This window comes from Penicillium mononematosum (genome assembly GCF_028829835.1).
Source record: "Penicillium mononematosum strain IBT 11891 chromosome Unknown utg000002l:1.0-8112719.0:1.0-8118358.0, whole genome shotgun sequence".
Lineage (NCBI taxonomy): Eukaryota > Fungi > Ascomycota > Eurotiomycetes > Eurotiales > Aspergillaceae > Penicillium > Penicillium mononematosum.
Genome location: NW_026643272.1, coordinates 3938608 through 3958819, shown reverse-complemented (window position 1 = coordinate 3958819; position 20212 = coordinate 3938608). Strand labels below are relative to the sequence as shown.

Here is a 20212-nt window from a genome sequence, read left to right as displayed (position 1 = left end):
GTGGCATCTAGAGCATCCATGGATGCGAAGTATTACTTATGGGCCTATATTTGGGCCAGGGATGTCCAGAGTAGGGGGCGACTAGGGGTGGCACAGAGCACCCACCATGTCCTAGGGATTTACCTATCTTGTACTTCGTACTCTGTGTTGACAGCGAATTACCAGTTTCGGTTTAGCGTGCCTCTTTAGGTCTAGCTCCCCCCACGTGACCGACAACGCCGTGCGTGTCTCTATAAAGTCGCCTTCATCGGCCCGACTATTGCTCGCCGAACGCTTCGCCCGTTACGGCCCCTTTCTTACTATCTACGTCCTATATATATGCACCCTGCTAGTGAGGCATTTTTACTATTGATCTAGCTCGCCAAGCCCTACCGCCCCTCGGTCACCGGTGCACGCGTGTGAGGATCTCTGCTCATTTGGTATTACCGGGGCCCAGTTTTGATCTTAGCACATATTCATCTCTGTGCCTATTCATTCTAGCAAGCAAGCAAAAGGTTCCAGTTGTTCCAAGGTTGGAAACGTTACATGTGACTGATGTCCCATTCACGTATCTTGATAGTCAACTTGGAAGCTTGTTGCTTGGTATATAGTGGAGAAAATCCACAAAGAGAAAGACATGCAACTTCTGTTACCTGATATTAATTGAATCGGATTCAATGTTAAGACTGTAATAATAGGGCTCAATTATTCGCAGAACTATTGAGATAAATGCAAACTGACTTTTTCCTAATATCGGTGACATCCAAAAGGACATCCCCAGAACGGCTTCTTTTTCCTGTTGCAGTCACAGTCTAATCTATTCAATGAGCCGCTGTCCTTCCCTATCATCTTGTCGAACCAACCCTCCATTTCTAGATTCCATCAGTAACCGCAGGGACTAAATAGTGAGGTACTACTGACCTTTGTCCTCCTTAAGCTCTAGAACTCGATCGGCCGGGCAGGTGGCAATTGGCCTTAGCCGGGAAATCCAATCTTTCAACGAAAGATTAGCTTTGCGAATGTCAAACTCCACTTGGCCGCTTTGTTTGTTTCCATTGTCGACTCTTTCGAAATAATAATAATTGCCGTCACAGATAATATCTTCCAGTGAGAGTGTCTCTAGAGATAACTCGTTCTGTAAAATGTCCAAAAACCTAGACACACAAGTGATCTCTTCTTCGTTGCGTTTCCACGCCATTACGGTTTCCCAGGTAGGACAGACTGAACCTCGAGCTGATTCAGGTGGCTCATATGGGTAATAGTAAGTAGATAACCACCTTGTGTTTGGATATTCTTCTGTCGACGACTCAGAGGATTCGGAAGTCGAGGAATTCTGTGGTAATTGGGGTGCACTTTCTGCCGATGCTGTTTCAGATGCTGGTAGGACTGATAGGGGGGCTGGTCCATATTCTGGCGGGGATACAGTCGGTGTGTACGTGACGATGTTCAAAATGATGGCACCGTAGGGTGATATGATGGCAGATTTGGGTCAAATGATGGCACTGTAGGGATATGTGATGGCACTGTAGGTTGATATAATGACGATATTGGATTGACCGCCAGTGGAGTGAGCTGAGACGCTGACGATGCATATCGGACAGATGCTTCACTTTCCTGACGGTCAGGGGACTCGGCATGTTGCGATCTAGGATTCTCTGTGGCTCTCGACTTCTCACTGCGCATTGTAACCCGTCGAACTGTGAGGGTGACCAGACTTTTCTTGACACCGAGTAATAGTGATCTTAAAGAGCTGAAATTGATATCAAGCTCGTGAATATGAAGCTTTCGGAGTCGAGTGAAGCTAATGTCATGGAACATGTGTCCAACGTAACTTTTTGCCGGATAGGCAGGCATCTCATCTTGAACAAGATAAGAAGACATATGATCTTGCGACAAGATCAGTACTTCCAGTTGAGGTGCAAGCTTCCTCAAAAATTTCAGCCAAGCCGCCTCATTGAGATCAATACATAAGTGAAGATCCTCTAGGCCTTCTAAAGTAGATAGTAGAGAATCGAATTGCTCTTTGGAGAAGGCAATCCTGGGGCCGATATCACCACAGAAGTTAGAATCACAGGTGTGCAGCTTTCGGGGTCTGCAGCTTGAGCTACATAACGCAAGAAAAAGCTTTGATAATGCCAAGGAGTTCAGTTTTCGTATCTGGCTGGCCTTGTTGGTCCGCGTAGACTCTCCTAGGCTGTAAACATCGAATCGAAAATCGATCCGGCTCATTATCCGTCGTCTTCCGAGGAATGGAACTGTCTTCTGCCGGGGATCAAGCAAAAATTCCGTTCTGTAATGTGCGAGTCCTATTGTTTGGATGTTCTTGAATCGATCCAGACATTCCCGAAGTCGAACACTGAACGCTTCTGATTCCAGCAGGTTGCGATTATCCGCAAGCATGGCTTTTTGGACAGCATGCCGACTTTCCTGCTCGTCGCCTTTGACCTGCCGGCAGCTTTTTGATGATATAGATATCATGCCGGGGAGATTTTCAATGCCATCAAACACAACAGGGATCATCCATAGCTCTTGAACGTGCTCGCGGAGACCATTTGACTTGGATAGTTCTTCCAGTTCGTTGAGACTTTCGCTTGTCACAATGAAACGGATTTTTCGGTAAAAGGCCTTCGCAAAATTCTCCAGTGTGTTTTTGTACAATGCGCGGCATGATAACCTTAGAGCGACCAATTGCTGGAAATCCAAATGGTTACATATCTTTGAGATCAATTCCACGGGCAGGACTGCAATGGACATTTGGGCTGCACGTACGACGTTCCGAGGTTGAGAACAATAATAACAAAAGGCTCGGTTTGTTATCCGCAGAAATGAGTAGGAATCGGAAAAAAAATTGCTTTTCAATTTCAAGTTCCGAAACTCACGAAAAACATGGAGTTCAGTGACAAGGAATGGCGAACAATGGTGTGTGCGAGAATTTGCGCGAGGTAGAAAGCATTCCAAAGTGGAGGAAGCATTAGGTTTAGGCCACTTTGGTAGTGAGCAGCTTACAGAGATGCTTGGAGATCACTGATCAGATTGCTAGTCTCATTGTGCGTAAGGAGAGAAGGGAAAAGAGGAACAGGAGCAGAGGCGAGGATTGTGATTCTAGACGAGGACTAGCCCTGGAGCCCTGGAGCCCTGAGGCTGGACTGCTTAGCAAGGGAGACTGCATACCTACCTAGCTAGGTACCTAGTACATCCATGGATCCATGGATAGTAGGCAGTCCGTCCGGTAGGGGCGGGTACTGATACCGGGATTACAAGATCGGCTTCAAGGACTACATCACATGACCCCACCTCTTAGCATGTCTTACATAATATGAGAAACTGAACTGTTTGCTGTGTCCTCCCTCTAATGTGTGACAGTGTGAAATCATTGGACATCTGATACTCTGTTTTGACTTGCAGAGTGATGATAAGCAGGCTGGAAAGGCCGCACTGATGCTGGCGGTGAATGAGAAGTGAAGATCAAAGTCATTTGTTATCAAACTCATGCAACTGCTTCAAGCTGAAGCCGATCGCCTACATAGGTCTGAAAAGGGCTGCGAGTTACGGCATCGGATGCAGCAAATGAGAGTTAGTTATGATCCTGCGCTGATGGCATACTTGAATGAGTCGGCGGTTTCCCGCCCAAAGATTCAAATTGGTGCAGGGATCCATATCAACTATGGTCAAACAATCGGTGCCAACAGACCCAAAGGGCCAAGTCCATCACGAAGTTTGCCGAGAACTCTTTGCGGATGTCATTTAATCCGGCCAAGGAAATTCTAAAGAAAGCCTCTTGCAGCTTGGTGTCCAAGCTCTTGAACAGGCAAATGAGCTTTCGTTGACTGAGAAGACTGGGCCCGTCGAAACGCTTCCTATTAGTGAGGCTGCCAGATTTGGCATTGTCAGTGGCTTCGGACTTCAATTCAAGACGAGGAATCCCTGGAACATCAGCCATGACCCCCGGTCCCACGAATGTGGAGCTGCCTAGCGCTGCCCGTAAGTCATTCTCTGAGAGATTTCTCTAGGCGATTTGATGCTTTTATAAGGCTGGGACTAATAGCTAATAGAGAAGACGATTGACATAACAAGCAAATACCTACGCCTGTCCACCTAGAATGAAGCAGCTGTTCGCTCTGCTAGATAAAGGATAAAGTTGTGCCGTGTCCCGACAGACCATGGCCAATGGCCATTGAATCTTCAGTTGGGGACCCCCCTTAACCTCTCGTCCACTCCCGTTAGGGGAAAGGTGTACCAGGCAAAGGGCACCTACGACTACACATTGTGGTATGGAGATAAGAGTGGCGCAGACAAGGCCATTAACTTCATACTTGTTGAGGCGAAAAAGCTTGACCTTGCTAGCCAAGGCGACGACTAGGCCCTAGGGTATATAGGTAACTCTTTATCGAGTAAAGCTAGGTTCGAAAAGCTCCTTAGTAACCATGAATTTTCCGTGTTTATTAGGAGAGAAGGTCATACCCTTCTCGAAACTCCATAGTTTACGGCCTAAGTATTGTAATGGTGAGGAGTTTAGTTTTCTCCGCATTAACCAAAAGAGCGAGGTATGTTTGTAAATTCTGCGATTATAAAAAGAATTAGCTAGCTAATTTGTTAACAGTTTGCTAAGGTCGTGATGTTGAAAACGCCCAGTGGAAGCTATTCCGGCATCACTAGCATGTTGGAGTTCATTATGAGGGAGGCGGTGTCCCAATGGCCTTGCGCGTCAAAGAATTCTTCGAAGGATGTTTCAATGGAGGACGAATTCCTGACTCTTCCCTCGCCTGATACTTAGGATACTCTCCATCCTTCCTTTTCAGATTGCCTTCATACACAGCATTTGCGTTCTTTTCCCTAAGTTCATTCGTAAAGTACAGCATCGTTAAAAGATAAGAGGCCACCCTGGGGTGGCCGGAAACCCTGTTCTGCGGATATATATTTTTATGGTTTAATGGCCGAAAATCTAGTCAAATAATGTGTTACCACGGACAAGAAATTGTAGCATCCACGACTGAGATGTATCTTGATTAAGAAAGCTCATTCTAATAAACCAGCAGCCACTGTTGAGCCTCCCGCGCGCAGGACAATCCTGGTCGGTGCTTCCAGAGGAACAGCTTGATCCATCTCAACCACAACACGCACCACGACACCCGGACCCACAATCTTAGGGCGTTTCTTGATAGCCGCTCCAGACGCTTTATCCAGAGAGGCAACCAGCTTGCTGATGCGACCAGGTACATGTAGACGGCCACGGTGCACATCCACTTGCATGGGCATCAGGTGTTCGAAGGCCAGTACCTTGGCGGTGAAAGAAGTGATGGTAGGAATGGGAGAGGAAGGACGGCAGACAACGTCGCCGGAACGGAGGTGAATAGGGTCGATATTGGCGATGTTTAAAACGACGTTTTGACCTGCCACGGCCCAGTCGCTCGGTTGGCTGTCCACCTCCAAACTGCGCACTGTTGCTGTTTCACCACTGGGCATGATCAGGATATTGTCGCCCATCTGTAAGCTGCCTGCGTCGATACGGCCAGAAATGGAAAGCGGACTTTGCACGCCACCTCGGAAGACATCACCAATCGTCATACGCAAAGGCTTTTCGAGGGCATGTGTGTATGGCTCCGACGTTTCCAGCTCTTCAATCAATGTGCGACCAGTGTACCAGGACGCATGAGGGTCGTTAGTCCGTCGAGAAATGTTGTCTCCGAGAACTCCTGAGCAGGGCACAAACGAAATGTTGCTGTCCTGGAAGCCTGCAGTCGTCAAGAACGCGGAGATCTGCTGTTCAATCTCCTCGAATCGTTCACGATCCCATTGCACAGTGTCCATCTTGTTCACAGCCACCACAATCTTTTGAACGCCCATGCTGCGCACCAGCAGAGCATGCTCCTTAGTCTGACCCTTCAAGCCCGACTCGAAACTGCCCACACTAGAATCGATGACCAGAACAGCAAAATCTGCCTGACTGGCACCAGCGATCATGTTCGGGACGAAATCACGGTGACCTGGTGCATCCACAATGGTAAAGGCTGTCTTGTCTGTCTCAAATTGATTGGTGGCGATATCTATCGTCACGCCCCTTGCTCTTTCCTCCGACCCTTGGTCCAGGACCCAGGCTAGCGCGAATGAGCCCTTGCCAATCTTCTCGGCCTCTCGCCGATACCTATCAAGAGTACGTTGGTCGATAGCACCTTGATCTGCTAACAACCGTCCCATGAGAGTGCTCTTTCCTGCATCAACGTGACCTATATTGGATACGAGTCAACCTAGGCCCGCACCTTCTAGCTAGTGGACATCGACCTACCAATAACCACAAAGTTTGCAGACCGCTTGCGGGTGGATTTCTTGTACTCGGATATCACATCAAGGTTCTTGCTCTTGACAGTCACTTTGTCTTCCACTGAGAGTTCCTTCACGCCATCTGCCAGATCAGACTGGCCTTTCTTCACCACTGCCGATTTCGATGCCGCTGATTTCGATTTCATACCTGCATATTATTAGGCAATTGCCTTTAAGCCTTCCTGCGGATCGCCAAACCTTTCGCTGTGTTCTGTGCATTGAGAACGACATCGTCGGGGCTGGGCGCTGCAAAGTCAAAAGGTTCAGCATGATCCTGTCCATAGATCCTCAACAGGTCTGAGCTGGTGGAGTGTAAGTAGCTGGGCTCAGCTGCTGTCGGACCAGTTGCTGCGCCAACGATAGTGCTGGCAAATGTCGAGGGAGAGGCTCGGATAGTAGGCATTGTTTGCTGGGGTTCTGGTTCTTCTTTCGCCTCAAGCACCACCCTTTGCATTGATCCGGAAAGCTCGGACACTGATGGCTTTTTGGTCTCGGCTTCGGGCCGTTTCGGTATCGGATGTGAAGAGGAGCTTGGCGTTGCCAAACGACGAAGAGACCCAGGACCCTCTGGAGCTTTTGGTGTGGACCTCCCGCTAGCTGCAAGCCTGTCACGAAGGGAGCGCGATGTACCCGAGTGATCGAGAGACGTTGGTTGTTCGAGCTTGGGAGTTGATGGAGTCGAAGTCTCCGACAGAGATGGTGCCTTTTCGCCCTCTTTCTTCTTCCGGGCTGCAGCCAGGGCGGCCAATTTGGAAAGTTTTCCACCACTCTCCGGTGAACCGCCCAAGAGCCCCAAACGTGGATAAAGCGGCTCAATCAGAATCTCCGACTTCCGATGAGAGGGAACGTTGAGCCAGGGACAATCGCGAAAGAAATCGGCAGCCGAGAAGTGTGCGGTAGAGGGAGGAGCAGGGTATGCTGGCACTGGAAGACCTGTTAGAACATTGTTCAAACTTCTATGGCATCAGTGTCGACTCTCTATAGATCAAATGGGGCATATTTGCAGCAGATACACACATTTTCATTTGCAAGAAACAGTAGCACTCATGACCGTGGCGCGCAGAATATGTTGTGCCCAGACCCCCAAGCCCAGCGACGACACTTTGGGATAACCATTATCCCATGAAAATTGCTTACCTGGTTGGATCTTCGATTTCTGCAGCTTCGCAGCCTCCTTTTCTCTCTTTCCTGCATGTAGAACTTCGGTTAGCCGAATCAAAACAAACAATTGAACGCGGAAACCCGCGATAGGCAATACGACGAAATTGGGATATCAGCGCAAATTAAACATACCCCTCAAATAGTTGACCGACTTGTCGATATCATTGTAGTAGTGCCACAATGCGTCTTGGACTTCTTCTTTCGTGGCGGTCACTGACGGTTGCCCGGCGCGGAGCTGTTGCAAAACAGCGGTAGTACACTGTTGCAAGAACTCCTGTTCCTCGGGGTCAGCGAGTTCGTCGTCATCGTCATAAAAATCATCGTCGTCGTAGTCGACATCCTTAATACGGTGTCGCGACATTACGGCGTGAGGAGGTGGGGTAATGAACGAGGGGTTCGTCAGTGACGACGAAGGAACCGTAATATAGGATCAATACGCCAGACCGCCTTATTCACCGTCTTCCTAATACAGTGACAGTTCATACCTAGGTAAGTTTGAGCAACTCTATTCTGCCTGCTCTAGTCCCACCAATCAAAGCCCCAGATTGTATGGTCGGTATGACTGTTTAGGACAATTTAAGCAGGCGGCGTAGCTTTCCAGGAAGGCGGTAGTAGCCAAAAGGGGCTGTCACTGTAACTTCCAACTTTGTTTGATGTTATGACACCCGTGTCTTCAATTGGCTCTGCGGAGCCATTTCCGCTCTATTCTTCTATCTGTCGACGTGCACCACCCTGCAGAAAGGAAGTATTCTCATGACAGGGACTCCTGGAGGTACATTGATATTCGTATTTTACAAGTATCTAAATGATTCACGCTGACAATACTTAGGCGTTGCCCAGGTGATAACGGCCCCCTCAGTTATGTTACCAGATGAACATCAGCGTGTCGCATATTGGTACTTTGAAGAACGGAATTGACTTTGTTTGAGCCACGCGAGGTCAAGTGATGTACTCAATGGCCTAGACTACTAAAGACCAACATCAATGTTTCCTGGCCGACTATTCTTTCCCTGTATTCCATTGTAACTTGATTATAAGTTGTTTCTATGGCGAATAAGGCAAGGCGGCTGGTCGCTGATGCATAGTCATAGTATGCGAGGAGACATACGGACCTCTGCTTAATTTGCCCCGTGGAATATCTTTGCATCCAAATACTCCGCTCGGGGAGAGTACCCCGGATGTCTTGGCCAATCAAAATGCCTCTGTCGACTTGTCTAGCTGGGGAAATGGGGCGATGTACACGCCAAACCAACTTGGGGATTGCCGAGCTGATACCCTGGAACCTTAAGACTTAGCAAGTATCTACCTTCTCTATTCGAAAGGTGAGATTATCACTTCTAAAGGAGGGGTTGAAGATGCAGTACGATTTCACGACAACGCATGATGCCGAAAGAGCCAAAAGAGCCGAAAGAGCCAAAAGCCGGGTGGAAAAGTAACTAAAAGGTAAAAGTATTTATTCATCTAAGTGGGCTACCTCCAAAAAAGTCACCGGCACCAGGTCCAGCAAAGCTCCCATTACTCGGGGTCAAGGCAATCGATCGCCTGAAAGCCTGACGAGGGGTAGTAGGGGCGCTGGGGGATCCAACAATGGGTGCGGCCGAGGTTGGGGGACGGGCGCCACGGACCGTGTGTCCGGGGTGCTCGGGGTGTTGCGACCGCTGTCATTCTGCATGGTGACAGCGGTGCCGGGTCGAGAGAGAACGGTCATGTTGCCTCCGTTTTTAGGAGGCGGGCGGAATCCTAGCTTCGAGCCCTCGCGGAAGATCTCTTCAAGCATTTGTGTCACAATACCTGCGTCTTCGTATTCCTGGAACTTTTTCCAGAGACGCAAAGCCATACGAGCATCTTCAATTGAATCATGACCTTGTACGGTTTCGGGGGCGGGTTCCTCTTGGATATGTTCCTTGAAGACAGCCCAGGCCAGGTACCTGAGACTCAGACGCCGGTTCTTCCCGGGGTGGAAGAAGAGGTACTGTGTGTCCACGGTTTGTGCCTTGGGCACTTGAATGTTGATTTTCCGGAAATCAGAGGCTAGTCCGTGACCAACAAATACGCAGCCGAGGTTTAGAAGCAGCCAAAGCTTCTTATAGGCAACCTTGAGTGGGACAAGATTGTGTTCACTGGTTCGTGGATCCAAGTCACCAGGCTTGATGCCGGAATATTGTGTCACATAGTCCACAATTGGCTCGCGAATGGTGATATAGTCATCAATAAAAGGAACTCCTTCTTGGACACCCATACCGCGCAAGACGGAAACACGGGCCAGCCCGCTCTTGTTGGGACGTACCATTTCCTGTGATCCGTCTGCCTTCACGTCAATCTCAGCTTTTTCTAGATCAACGAACTCGGTATCCAATGCGACTGGTGTACCGGGCTGTGGCATTTCCTCTTCGGTGAGAGTGTGACATGACTCAACCTGACGGCCCCCACTACAAGAACATGACTGTTAGCGTTTATATTCAATATCCAAACGTAATCACGTTTCAAGACTTACTTCAAAGACCATTCCCGGAATAGCAAAGTTTTGTCGAGGAGGTTCTTCCAAGAGTCGTCGACGACATGGCGTGGATCTCTCACTTGGTAAGCCAGGACACAAGGTTGTTTCCAAGGCTGCGTAAATCGAAGTGCTTCATCTCTATCGACCTCCGTGACCAAGAAGTCATTGAAGAGGTGCCATTTGGGTTGTTCTTGGGACTCAGAACCTGAGATGGAGACATTGACGAAAGACACCAAATGGGGTTTTTGATGTTCCGGAATGTCGATCTCCGCAACCAAGCCAACCAGATCATATACCATCAGCCCTGGCGTCTGATTTTGGATTCGGAGGTGAAGATCATCACCCTCAAAGCACATCACTTGTCCATTGGCATCAACGAGAACACCAACGGCGTCGGGCAACCACCCTGGGATTGCCCAAAGCCGACGACAGAGAGGGCTGGTCAGGGCGGCATTGAGAATGAGAACCAAAGGCATGCGGTGAATGGTCTTGCGAATGGTCACTTGCTGGTAGCGACGGCAATAATTGCACCATCCTCGGTTTTGTGTCTCTCGCTCGATACTTGCACGTAGGATATTGGAAAACCGGAATAGCGGATTCCGTCGTGCGTGTTTGATGTCAATATTCGGGTAAATCAGTTCGTTGGCGAGTGAATTGCCAGGGCGCACAATTTCGTTCTGGCAGAACATGCACCGAATAGACTCAGACGCTATAGTGGCTAAGCGCTGATCGAGGTCTTCAGAACTAGGCTGAATCATCCGGAAGTCTTGAGCTATTTGAGTCAGGAAGAAACGATTGACTGCTTGGATAGCAGTTGAGAGTGATTTGTTAGTAAGGTTCTCTTCCAGGAGACCCAGATTTGAAGCTTCTCGGAAGCTGCTGAATGTCTTGAGAAGATTGGTGGCCTGACAATTTTGCCCGCTCGCTTTTTCAAGCATGTCGAACAAATAGCCCAATTCACACAAGAGACAGTGTTCAAATATGCACGATCCGGCTGCATGATTCAGGGCGAGATTTCGGAAAAGCGGGATGAATTTGAGAAGCTGGAGAAGAGAATTGGTAAAGGAGTTTGAGATGTGGGTCTCCAGTCCAGAGAATGAGGTTTTGTTGTAGAATCTGTAGACAACGTAAGCGAAGAGAAGTGAATGAGTTGGAAGAAAATGACGTACCTGAAATCGAAATCATCTACACCGAATCGGCTGTATTTGATCTCTACATTGCTATATTTAAGTAGTGGATCGTCGTCGCTCTCTCCGTTGATCTTCGCCCCTGCCAATGCCTCTGCGGCATCACCAACCAAGCCGTCTGACTTGCTGTAGTCCCGAGCCTTTTCACTCAAAAACTTTGGTGCAATAAGAGCCGGCTCTGCCGTGGTCAGTGCGCGAGTGTTTTCTATTTGGTATCGACGAGTCTTTCTCGGGTTCGGAGCATGGTGACCCATTTCTGCGGGGCGTAAATACGGCAACATGGACTGATCCAATGGAGCCGGCGGACTGCCCACCTCGAAAACCAAATGGCTTGGCCATGCTGAAAAGAGACGTTCGTGATAATAAGGCATACCAATCACGTTCAACGGAGATTCGGGAGACAAATCCACCTGAGGAGATCGTGCAGGAACATCGGCAAATTCTGTCTCCTTGCTCAATTCATTAAAATGAACCTTCGTCGGTGAGCCCCATAGGTGAATGGAGCATTCGGCATCGTTAATAGCCAATGCTTCTCCTGATGGTGACAGGTCAATGCCAAGCACAAGTGACACATTGGCTTGTCTCAAGTTGACCGAATTGGGGTTCATGAGGTCTATCACTTGGAGTTGACCTGTTTGTGAAGCCACGAAGCTGGTGGTGTGAAGTTTGGGATGCATGCGCACGTATGCTGCTCCAGCATGGAACGGAATCGGAGGTAAAGGTGTCAAGGTTTTCAAGTCATAAACGTTGGCTAGAGGGTCCACGATTGGGGATCCGAGATGGCGGACTGAGAAGCCGCAGGTGACCAGTAGGTCATTTCGCGCGTCCATGTCATTAACACCTGTCCCATGAGCTTTCCATGACTTGACAACACTGAAGTCTGAGAGACTGAGGGCATTGACTGATCCAGTGTCTGTTGCAGCACAGAGATATCGACTCTTTTTCATCATCGTGTAGCCGTGCTCGGTGGGCAGCTTATCAACGATTGTGCCCTTATCAATATCTACAGTGAACATCACGCGCTGAGAACCGGCGACAAGGATTCGATTCGTTTGGGCGGTGAAACTCATGCAACGGAGGTCAACCATTTCATCGTGAGTAAGGTGCCACTGTGTCAAGCCCCGTCGGGTAATCATGTGCACGCTCTTTGATGATAACGATATCACACCTCTTTCGTGGAAGATTATTTGCCGTACTGAACCTTCAGCAACTGGATGGGCTCGAACAGAGGTATAACGTTGCAGCTCCGGCCCGTAAAAGGAAGAGACCCTGCCCTGAATCGAACGCACTCATCAGCGTCCCGCCTGGGAAATCGCCCCGACATCAGCACTCACATATTCGTTGCCTGTCCATAAAAGTTCCATCATATCGTCAAATGCCGTCGCCGTTGCCACGGTGGGCATAGCATGCGGGCTCGGCGGCGGCATTGGAATACGCGACAGCTCATCCCAATCGGCCTCCATCCTTGCAGTGGCCTCTCAGGTCCAACTTTAATACCGTGATTATCTTATGCTTTCTCTCTTTTTTCGATGCGCCGACCTGATGGAGCCTGGTGTAAACTGCTGTCTTCACCCACGTGGGAACACAGCGAGTGTGGGCATCGTTCGGCGCGAGGGACGCGATTGCGGGGAAGCTATCAGACGATCTGGCGGTGGGATTTTGACACTGTGAGAGGCTTGGATTCGAAAGGGCACCAAACTTGACAGTTGACGCTCGGCTCGAAATGCCTGACGCGACGAAACACGGGACGGTCGGACTCCAACTACTATGCAGCTTGCCGGCGAGGACCAGGAACGGTGAGATACTGGTATTATCACGTGACGACAGACAAGGCGGGACCAATACAAACTTGAGAGTGAAGATTACTTCCGTCGACAATGATTACTTGCTTTTTCATTTTCAAGAGAAGCAGGGCAATTGGGTCTTAAGTTGACTCTGATTGCAAGATCAAGTCGGCTACATGTGTAGGGAGTCCTGGTGATACCCAGGTACAGCACATGGGGCGAATGGCCCAAGGTCGCTAAGAATCACATTCAATATGGTATAATACAAGAGCTTTTCTTTCCCTGGATGAGTGTATCGAGAAGGTGCACAATACGGTTGGTCATAAAAATAAGTGTGGCTTTGAAACCTGATCTTTGACGACCTCGGGACTATTACAGCCTGCCATCGCGAACCACACAAGCCGGATAAAGTTATTCACACCAGAGAGGATCAACATTCACGAAGATTCAGAGCTCCCTGGACTATGGTAAGAGATAGAGGCAACTTCTTCAAGGTGCGCGATGTTGTGTCGCGGAAGAGTCTGGACCATTAAATACTTTCTCGATCTCCAACCAGTCGATATAGTCAACCCCGGTGAGTGGTAATGTCGGATTGTGGAAACTGGAATAAATCCCCTCTGCTTCCCCGGACAAATCTAGATTCCAGTCTCCTTGCATATCAAACATCGCGTCTGGAACATCCATATTAGACCATGGCTCAAGTAACCTGATCTCATCTTGATGATCACTCCGACCACCTGAGGCCACAGCCATATATGGTGGTGAGCCCGAGCAGTTCATCAATCCATCTTGTCTCGAGCCTGGACTTGCTGCAAACGTCTGGGTCTTTTTGTGTGGGCCTGCATCACTGTGTGAGACATTTGCATTGAAAGCGTGGTTCGGCCAAACGTGCGAGTAAGATTGTGCAATATCCTGCAGGCGCCTCTCCGCAGCCAGATTGCCAGACTGTGATAGGAACTGGAGCACCCTGTATGCCTGTTCAAGTGCTGGCGGTGGCTGGCTCTGTGATTTGTCCAAGAAGCCTACCATGACCAGAACAAATGCAGCGGAGAATGTTGCATCCAGATCGAAAAAGCCATAACGGGCTTGGGGTGATGTGTTAGCTCTTGATTTTGACGAACATGAGAAACAGAATTTGGTGGGAACGATCCGGTAACAAGAGCACAGGGAAGACTCACGAATTGTTTGCTGGCGACGAAGTGATTCAAGTATTGCGAGACTTCTGGTGGCTGCCTCGTCACATGTATCACACAGACGCAGCAGCATGCTCGGTGCTGGATCAGGTGACTGCGACTGTTGTTGGCTCTGAGCTTCAAACCGAGCTCTTTGAAGTAATATTGGCCGTGTACACAGGATGATAGCCTTATAATGAATCAGGAATAAAACTAATAATATGCTCTGCTTGGGGATGGTCTCACCTGAAAAAGCATTAAGTATAATGATGCGCCTGTGCGACTTACCAATTGCAGAGGTCGATTGAAGTCCAACATCAAAGACTTAGGAAATGACCGGCCTGTGTCATGCAGTTCTTGAAGAATTTGCTGGATCTTTTGGACCAGTTCCAGTTGGGTGATTGACTTATTGCCGTAAAGAGCTGTTTTAGGTGTATTAGCATGAAGTTCAGAGCTTAATGAGGCACAGCTTACTTGACATTATATCGTCAGTGACGCGCGCAATACGAACATTGATACTAAGGGCAACTGGTGATTGGAACCCCATCGCGTTCCCGGGGAGTTCAGTACGTAGCTGTCGTTCATCAGCCCCTGCAGCCAGGCCAAGACCCGAAGACAGGCGCCTAGAAGTGTAAGCTAATTTCAAAACCACTAAACCTGCCAAAAATAACCTACCTATCGAGCATGTACACTGTCCACCATAGTCTTAATCTGTGGGCGCTCTGGGAAGGGAGGCAGCGTTGGTCGATTTCCCGTAGATTGCACCCAAGAGCAATAGCAAGCCGCAGTGCGAGTCCAATCTACCACATGTCAATGACACAGCGTAAGAACATTGTAGGCCTTGCGTAACGTACATAGAGATATGCATCATGCTTTCGGTCACACCACTGCAGATATGTAGCAATCAGAGTAAGTATCTCAACGGCAATAACACCTTCCCCACCCATATGATGCAATGGAGGAAGACGCTTCAAGGCTTCAGCAAACAAGTCCGTTCCAGGCGTCTGTGATGTCGGATGCTTTACATCCATGAGCTTTGCCATGGCCATGACCAAAAGATATTCTGTGAACCAAGGAGAGCTTATCTGTTGTTGCCTTGTCTCTGGACTTTGGAATAGTAATGTAAGATTGTCTGAGAAAGATCTTGGGTCAAAGAAGTGCTGGCTCACGCCAAGATAAAAAAGAAATTGATCAAGCAAGTGCTGCGATTCCTCCAAGGACGGGAAAGATACTCCGGCAACATTGTCAACGAGCTCTTTGACCGATGTCCACTGGGGTAATCGGTCAGCGCGATATTGAAAGTTTGAAGTAGATCCATGAAAGCTGCGGTCACTCGAATGTGACCTGTCAAGAAGCGATCTGACTTGAGATTCGAATGCAGGTCCGGAGGTCAGGTCCGTTGCTTCACGTAGAGTCAGTTCATATTCGAGAGCAGACCAGGAGGAGGAAAGCGATGCCAAATTACCCGGACTTATAGCAGGATCATTATCGGTATATAATATCTCATCTTGCCTCTGGTTATGGGGCTCTATATCCCCAGGTCTTGAAGAACTCCGTTGCGCAGACTGACGGCCAGTGGTCTCATCTGGTGCTACTGGAGAAGGCAATGAAGAGACTGGACCTCCTACAGACTGAGAGCTGAGCTGCTCTTCATAGGTTCGAACTTTTTCCAAGAGATGTTTCACTTGGCTAGTTGATAGTCAGCAACACTGGCCAGAGCCTATGGCGGGCATGAATATACGCTTCAGAAAACCGTCTGCGACCAGAATGGCCAAAAGTGCATTCCCAATTGTGTTTGATACAAGCACGACAAGGCTTATCACCGGAACATTTTACTTTGCGTCTTCGACATGTTTCGCATCTGTCTAGTTGTTATCATCCCCCGCAGCCGGAGATGCAGACGCCTTGCGCACTTACGCGTTGGTAGATCGCGGATTGGAACCTGACATGGTATGCAAAAAGTCTGCGTACAGCTTATATTGATATTGATATTGATATTGATATTGATAGTCATGTTCTAGTCACAGGTGTAAAAACGCCGACTGCATGGATCGGATGTTCACCCGAGGCTGCGGGGACATCGGCCTGGACCTCCGAGGGCCCCGCAATCGAGCAATTGAGGAGAATCAAACACTTTCAGGATGGATAATACAATCAACATGAGGATGGATTGATACCTGTGCTCGGAGTGCAGTCTTCCCCAGCGAAAAACAAAAGGACCGCCTCCGCTGCTGTCTTGGAGTCGTCATCATCCTCTTTTCCAGGCACAACAGAGCGTCTGATGTTTTCTAGATATGAAGCAAGCAAACCTTCGGGCCATTGGAATTGTCTGGCAAATTGATGACATAGTTCAGCAGTTGCGAACGCATCGAATTCAAAATGTCCTTGGAATGTGAGAACCTGCCCGGGCTTGTAGAGGCCCTGAATTGGACATCTAAGGCTGCTACCGATATTGAGCCACGGTTCAGGTAACATCGTCCCCTTTTCCCTGGGAATTGGTGTGTCTTCTGGTGAAGATATCACGGCATCACCGTGGATTATCTGAATATGGAATGGCTGTTCTGGAGTAAACCGAGCTAGAGGTGGGAAGTTGGAGACGAAAGCCGGGTTCAAGGTGACAGGATGCATGCCAATTTCGTGGCCATCAGATGAAGGTTCGACGGATATTTTGAACGAGGATCCTTGGCACGTATAGCTTTTGTCACTTGCGAGGAGGGCTTGAGCTATAAGTTGATGTCCAAAACAAGACCCGAAAATTTTGACCATAGGATAGTCGGCATACACCCTCTCAATGAAGGATTGCAAGCCTGCAATCCAGTGTAAGTTGTCATATACTGCCGCCGCTGCTCCAGTGACCAGAATTGCATCGACAGGTCCTGGGAAGCCAAGGGGCCGATTTTCCGTCGGCGACCAAGGGCTGACTCGTAAGGACCCGAGATGTGGGAATGACCCCCCAACAACGTCGAATGCAGTGATGTGAACACTTAAAGGCCTTCTGTTCTGGTGGTATTCGCTTGCATTGATGCGATCTGCGGCCGCAGTGAGTAGAAATTTGAACTGTGAGCTATACAATCCACGTTTGGCGTAGACAGGGTAGCAAGGAATGTCGGTGTCAAGGACAGCAATATGTATAGGACGTACAGACATGTTGACCGAACAGACTAGGGAAGATTGGAGAAAAGGCGAAAGAGAACGTACAGATTAAAGCAAACGAAGGACTTTCTATTTGTCACTTTGTCGGATGAGATCCGAAATACTCGGGACTGATGGCCGACAGATCTATATATCGAATGGCATATTAATATTTCGTCAAAGTCGTTATAATGAAAGTGCCTTCTGAATACGTTGGTTAAATTTGGCCGTATATAGGTTACTGTAATCGATATTCACCTTGCTCGTGGGAAATAACTGTATATATGTACGAACGAGCGAGATTTACTGCTTCAAGCTTACCCTTCCGAGAAGATTCCACCTCATTTATCTGTCTTTGAAGTTGACTACGGAATAAAGACCTACAATGGACGAGATCAGCCAACATTTATTATCACTTTCCTCCCTATGAGACTTGGCCCCAAAGCTAAGCCTCATTGGCGCCAACCCCGAGACGTCCCAATAAACTAGAATTCAAAGACCAATAATCATGGACCAAGTCTCGAGACAAGGTAAAGGATCCACAATGTAGATTGCGTGAATTATACTGGGCGTTCAAGCACTGCCGTCATCGGGCGTTGGCCCCCTGCCGCAAAGGACCATATCGTAAAGCGTGATTGGAATACCCCAGGGATAAAAGCCTCCAACATCGCACCAAAAGGCACCCCCATAAAACCCCATCACCCATTCCGAACCATGTCTGGAGCCACATACACCAATGCCCGAATGAACCGTGGGATCACACCCAAAGGCTCTGCACCACGCTATGCCTTGAAAGCACCAGAGCGAGAAGTCGCATTTCGATTAGAACATATCGCGACGGAGAAAACAACGTTACTTCTCAAGCCACACGGTGATCCACAGTCCGATCATGCATATAAGATCTTGGACGAAGAGGGCTCTCCCGCATTCACAGCAACTGGTCGGAAATACAATGATCGCTCCTGTCGAGAACTCCGCGACTCATCTGGGTTACCGTTGTTCGATATCCACACGAAGCCGTTTTCAAATCCTTTGGGTTGGGTTGCCACCTTGCCCGGGAGCAAAATCAGTGATGCGACCATAGCGAAGGCGACACCAAAGTTGACTCGGAATAGCATCAACTTGGTCTTCTCGTTTCGAAATGGCGCGGCCGAAGACAGAAAAAGTGAGGAAGATAAGCAGCTCACGCTGACGGTTAAGAAACATGGGGAGGTGCTGGCCTTCTTTGATGTTGTGGATGGGGTTAGGAGGATCGCAGAATTGCGCGAGAGCATCACCCACAATAAAAGGTTGGCTTTGAGAAAGATGAAGCGTGGAGTAGGCCATCGCCCTGCGTTGGATCTCATTGTGAGTCCTGGTGTGGATATTTCACTAGTAAGATGATGTCTCGAACTGTACCTGAGAAATATCAGCTAATGCATAGTAGGTGACAGTAATTGCGGTCATTGTGTCTGACTGGTTCTTTGGATCGGGTTAAGCTGTGGCAGAGACGGTTGATTTTTATAGAGATTCGAGCAGCTGTTGATTATAGATCTGATAAAGAAATGTTGAGATACTGCTAAACGTATAACGCAAACCAAGTTCAACTCTTCACAGAAACAAAATAGATCATTGATCAAACACTGGATCGTCCAACCACGCGCTGATCTTGGCTAAAGCAGAAACATCATGCTCTTTTCTCGATGTATCGTGGTCCTTGATTTCTCCATCTATCCACCCGTGGGTCCCTCTAATATGCTTCAAACAGGTCCCAATAGGCTGACATCCGCCAAAATCAGTCAAAATAGGCATGCCTTCTTTGCTCACCAGAATGTTGTGGGGAGTCAGGTCATTGTGGGCCAATCCACGTGCATGAAGATGATGGAGAGCCGACTCGAGGGCAGCAATGAAAGACCGCTTCTCAATTGTTCCGACTCGGTTCTTGAGATAATTGTGCAGATCGCATGGATGTTTGTCAATGACAATCCCCATGAAGTATCCCCGCAGAACCCGACAGCCGTGATAGCGGATTATGTTCGGGTGCGGGTTCTGGGACAGCGACTGTAGAACTTCACCCTCTGCTAGCAAAGCTGCTGAGAGTTGGGACAATGCATTGTGTTCCTTCATCGCTTTGTACATCTCTGGATCTGGTCGCTTGATGTAGAAATCTTCAGTCAGTGTTGCTGGAGCTTGCATCAACTCGACCCCAGGAGCCGGCCATCGTGTGAATACTTCTTCATCAGGAACGCTGTTGAGGGCCTTGGTGACCTGATCGAAAATAATCTTGGCCTTGGGAGCTTCAAGCATGCCGTAATAAAAGCTCTCGTTGCTGTCGAACAGGGCGAAAGACGTTTGTTGGATTTCCCCTATTTCATCATCGCATTGCTCCCATGCTTTGGTGAGGTCATTCCAGCTGGTTATTTGTGGTGCCATGATAACGGCGAGTGCGTATATCTATAAGGAGAGTGGGTTGGAATGATTGATACTGGATGGGACTGGGAAGAAGGTTGGGAAGTACTGCCCAGAAGGTAAACAAAGGAAGTGCCTCAAAGGAGGGGGCCCAAGCCCACCAATAAACAACCCTGCCCAGGTGCTCCCAAGGTCTTACAGACATTCTTCGCCCATGTGCCCCAGGTCCCCCAAGTTTCTCGGAGATGTGGAACAAACTGCAGGTAATGCCTCAATACCTTGCCAAGTGTACCTACCTAGGTAGGCAGTCGGTTCTGGGAAGGTTCGGGCTGATCCCGTAGCGGGTCCCGGGCCGGCCCTGATGTTTCATGTCCTTTTCCGTGTCATTTTAGTGATGTATCTTGTATTATCACCGAAAATATACCATAGACTGTCGAAGAATTTCTGTCACCGTCCAAGGTAGCCATTTTTGAGTGCCGATCGTCAATTGGCGTTGTGGTGTATGGGTATAGACCCTTCTCGTATTTTGACTAGATTAAGTACCCTTTATATACTTCGTAAGAATACCCTGGTATACCCCAGTCATGAATAATG

At 48.6% G+C, this 20212-nt stretch overlaps 10 protein-coding genes across 10 annotated transcripts; 3 read left to right on the top strand and 7 right to left on the bottom strand.

The window, feature by feature from the left end:
• Positions 1-1425: 1425 nt before the first annotated feature.
• Positions 1426-2733, bottom strand: N7519_003283 (F-box protein; the record flags this gene model as incomplete). The annotated part of the gene is made up of 1 exon (XM_057290061.1): positions 1426-2733. The coding sequence occupies one exon, from the start codon at positions 2731-2733 to the stop codon at positions 1426-1428; it is 1308 nt and encodes a 435-aa protein (XP_057151263.1).
• Positions 2734-3637: 904 nt separating this feature from the next.
• On the bottom strand, positions 3638-3919 carry N7519_003282 (uncharacterized protein; the record flags this gene model as incomplete). Its single annotated transcript, XM_057290060.1, has 1 exon — positions 3638-3919. One exon carries the CDS (start codon positions 3917-3919, stop codon positions 3638-3640), a length of 282 nt encoding a protein of 93 aa, XP_057151262.1.
• On the top strand, positions 3918-4339 carry N7519_003281 (uncharacterized protein; the record flags this gene model as incomplete). The annotated part of the gene is made up of 2 exons (XM_057290059.1): positions 3918-3960; positions 4137-4339. 2 exons carry the CDS (start codon positions 3918-3920, stop codon positions 4337-4339), a joined length of 246 nt encoding a protein of 81 aa, XP_057151261.1.
• Positions 4340-4403: 64 nt separating this feature from the next.
• On the top strand, positions 4404-4753 carry N7519_003280 (uncharacterized protein; the record flags this gene model as incomplete). The annotated part of the gene is made up of 2 exons (XM_057290058.1): positions 4404-4523; positions 4580-4753. 2 exons carry the CDS (start codon positions 4404-4406, stop codon positions 4751-4753), a joined length of 294 nt encoding a protein of 97 aa, XP_057151260.1.
• A 242-nt stretch (positions 4754-4995) lies between these two features.
• N7519_003279 (putative translation elongation factor EF-1 subunit) lies at positions 4996-7819 on the bottom strand (the record flags this gene model as incomplete). Its single annotated transcript, XM_057290057.1, has 5 exons — positions 4996-6203; positions 6263-6445; positions 6496-7221; positions 7435-7485; positions 7591-7819. 5 exons carry the CDS (start codon positions 7817-7819, stop codon positions 4996-4998), a joined length of 2397 nt encoding a protein of 798 aa, XP_057151259.1.
• Positions 7820-8983: 1164 nt separating this feature from the next.
• Positions 8984-12605, bottom strand: pan2n2 (poly(A)-specific ribonuclease; the record flags this gene model as incomplete). Its single annotated transcript, XM_057290056.1, has 4 exons — positions 8984-9887; positions 9953-11071; positions 11125-12416; positions 12477-12605. 4 exons carry the CDS (start codon positions 12603-12605, stop codon positions 8984-8986), a joined length of 3444 nt encoding a protein of 1147 aa, XP_057151258.1.
• An 810-nt stretch (positions 12606-13415) lies between these two features.
• N7519_003277 (transcriptional regulator family TF) lies at positions 13416-16047 on the bottom strand (the record flags this gene model as incomplete). Its single annotated transcript, XM_057290055.1, has 8 exons — positions 13416-14011; positions 14105-14288; positions 14387-14520; positions 14573-14721; positions 14774-14898; positions 14953-15787; positions 15840-15959; positions 16016-16047. 8 exons carry the CDS (start codon positions 16045-16047, stop codon positions 13416-13418), a joined length of 2175 nt encoding a protein of 724 aa, XP_057151257.1.
• A 205-nt stretch (positions 16048-16252) lies between these two features.
• N7519_003276 (type 1 glutamine amidotransferase) lies at positions 16253-17245 on the bottom strand (the record flags this gene model as incomplete). The annotated part of the gene is made up of 1 exon (XM_057290054.1): positions 16253-17245. The coding sequence occupies one exon, from the start codon at positions 17243-17245 to the stop codon at positions 16253-16255; it is 993 nt and encodes a 330-aa protein (XP_057151256.1).
• Positions 17246-17944: 699 nt separating this feature from the next.
• On the top strand, positions 17945-18707 carry N7519_003275 (uncharacterized protein; the record flags this gene model as incomplete). The annotated part of the gene is made up of 2 exons (XM_057290053.1): positions 17945-18604; positions 18657-18707. The coding sequence occupies 2 exons, from the start codon at positions 17945-17947 to the stop codon at positions 18705-18707; spliced, it is 711 nt and encodes a 236-aa protein (XP_057151255.1).
• Positions 18708-18838: 131 nt separating this feature from the next.
• N7519_003274 (uncharacterized protein) lies at positions 18839-19642 on the bottom strand (the record flags this gene model as incomplete). The annotated part of the gene is made up of 1 exon (XM_057290052.1): positions 18839-19642. The coding sequence occupies one exon, from the start codon at positions 19640-19642 to the stop codon at positions 18839-18841; it is 804 nt and encodes a 267-aa protein (XP_057151254.1).
• Between the last annotated feature and the right edge of the window lie 570 nt (positions 19643-20212).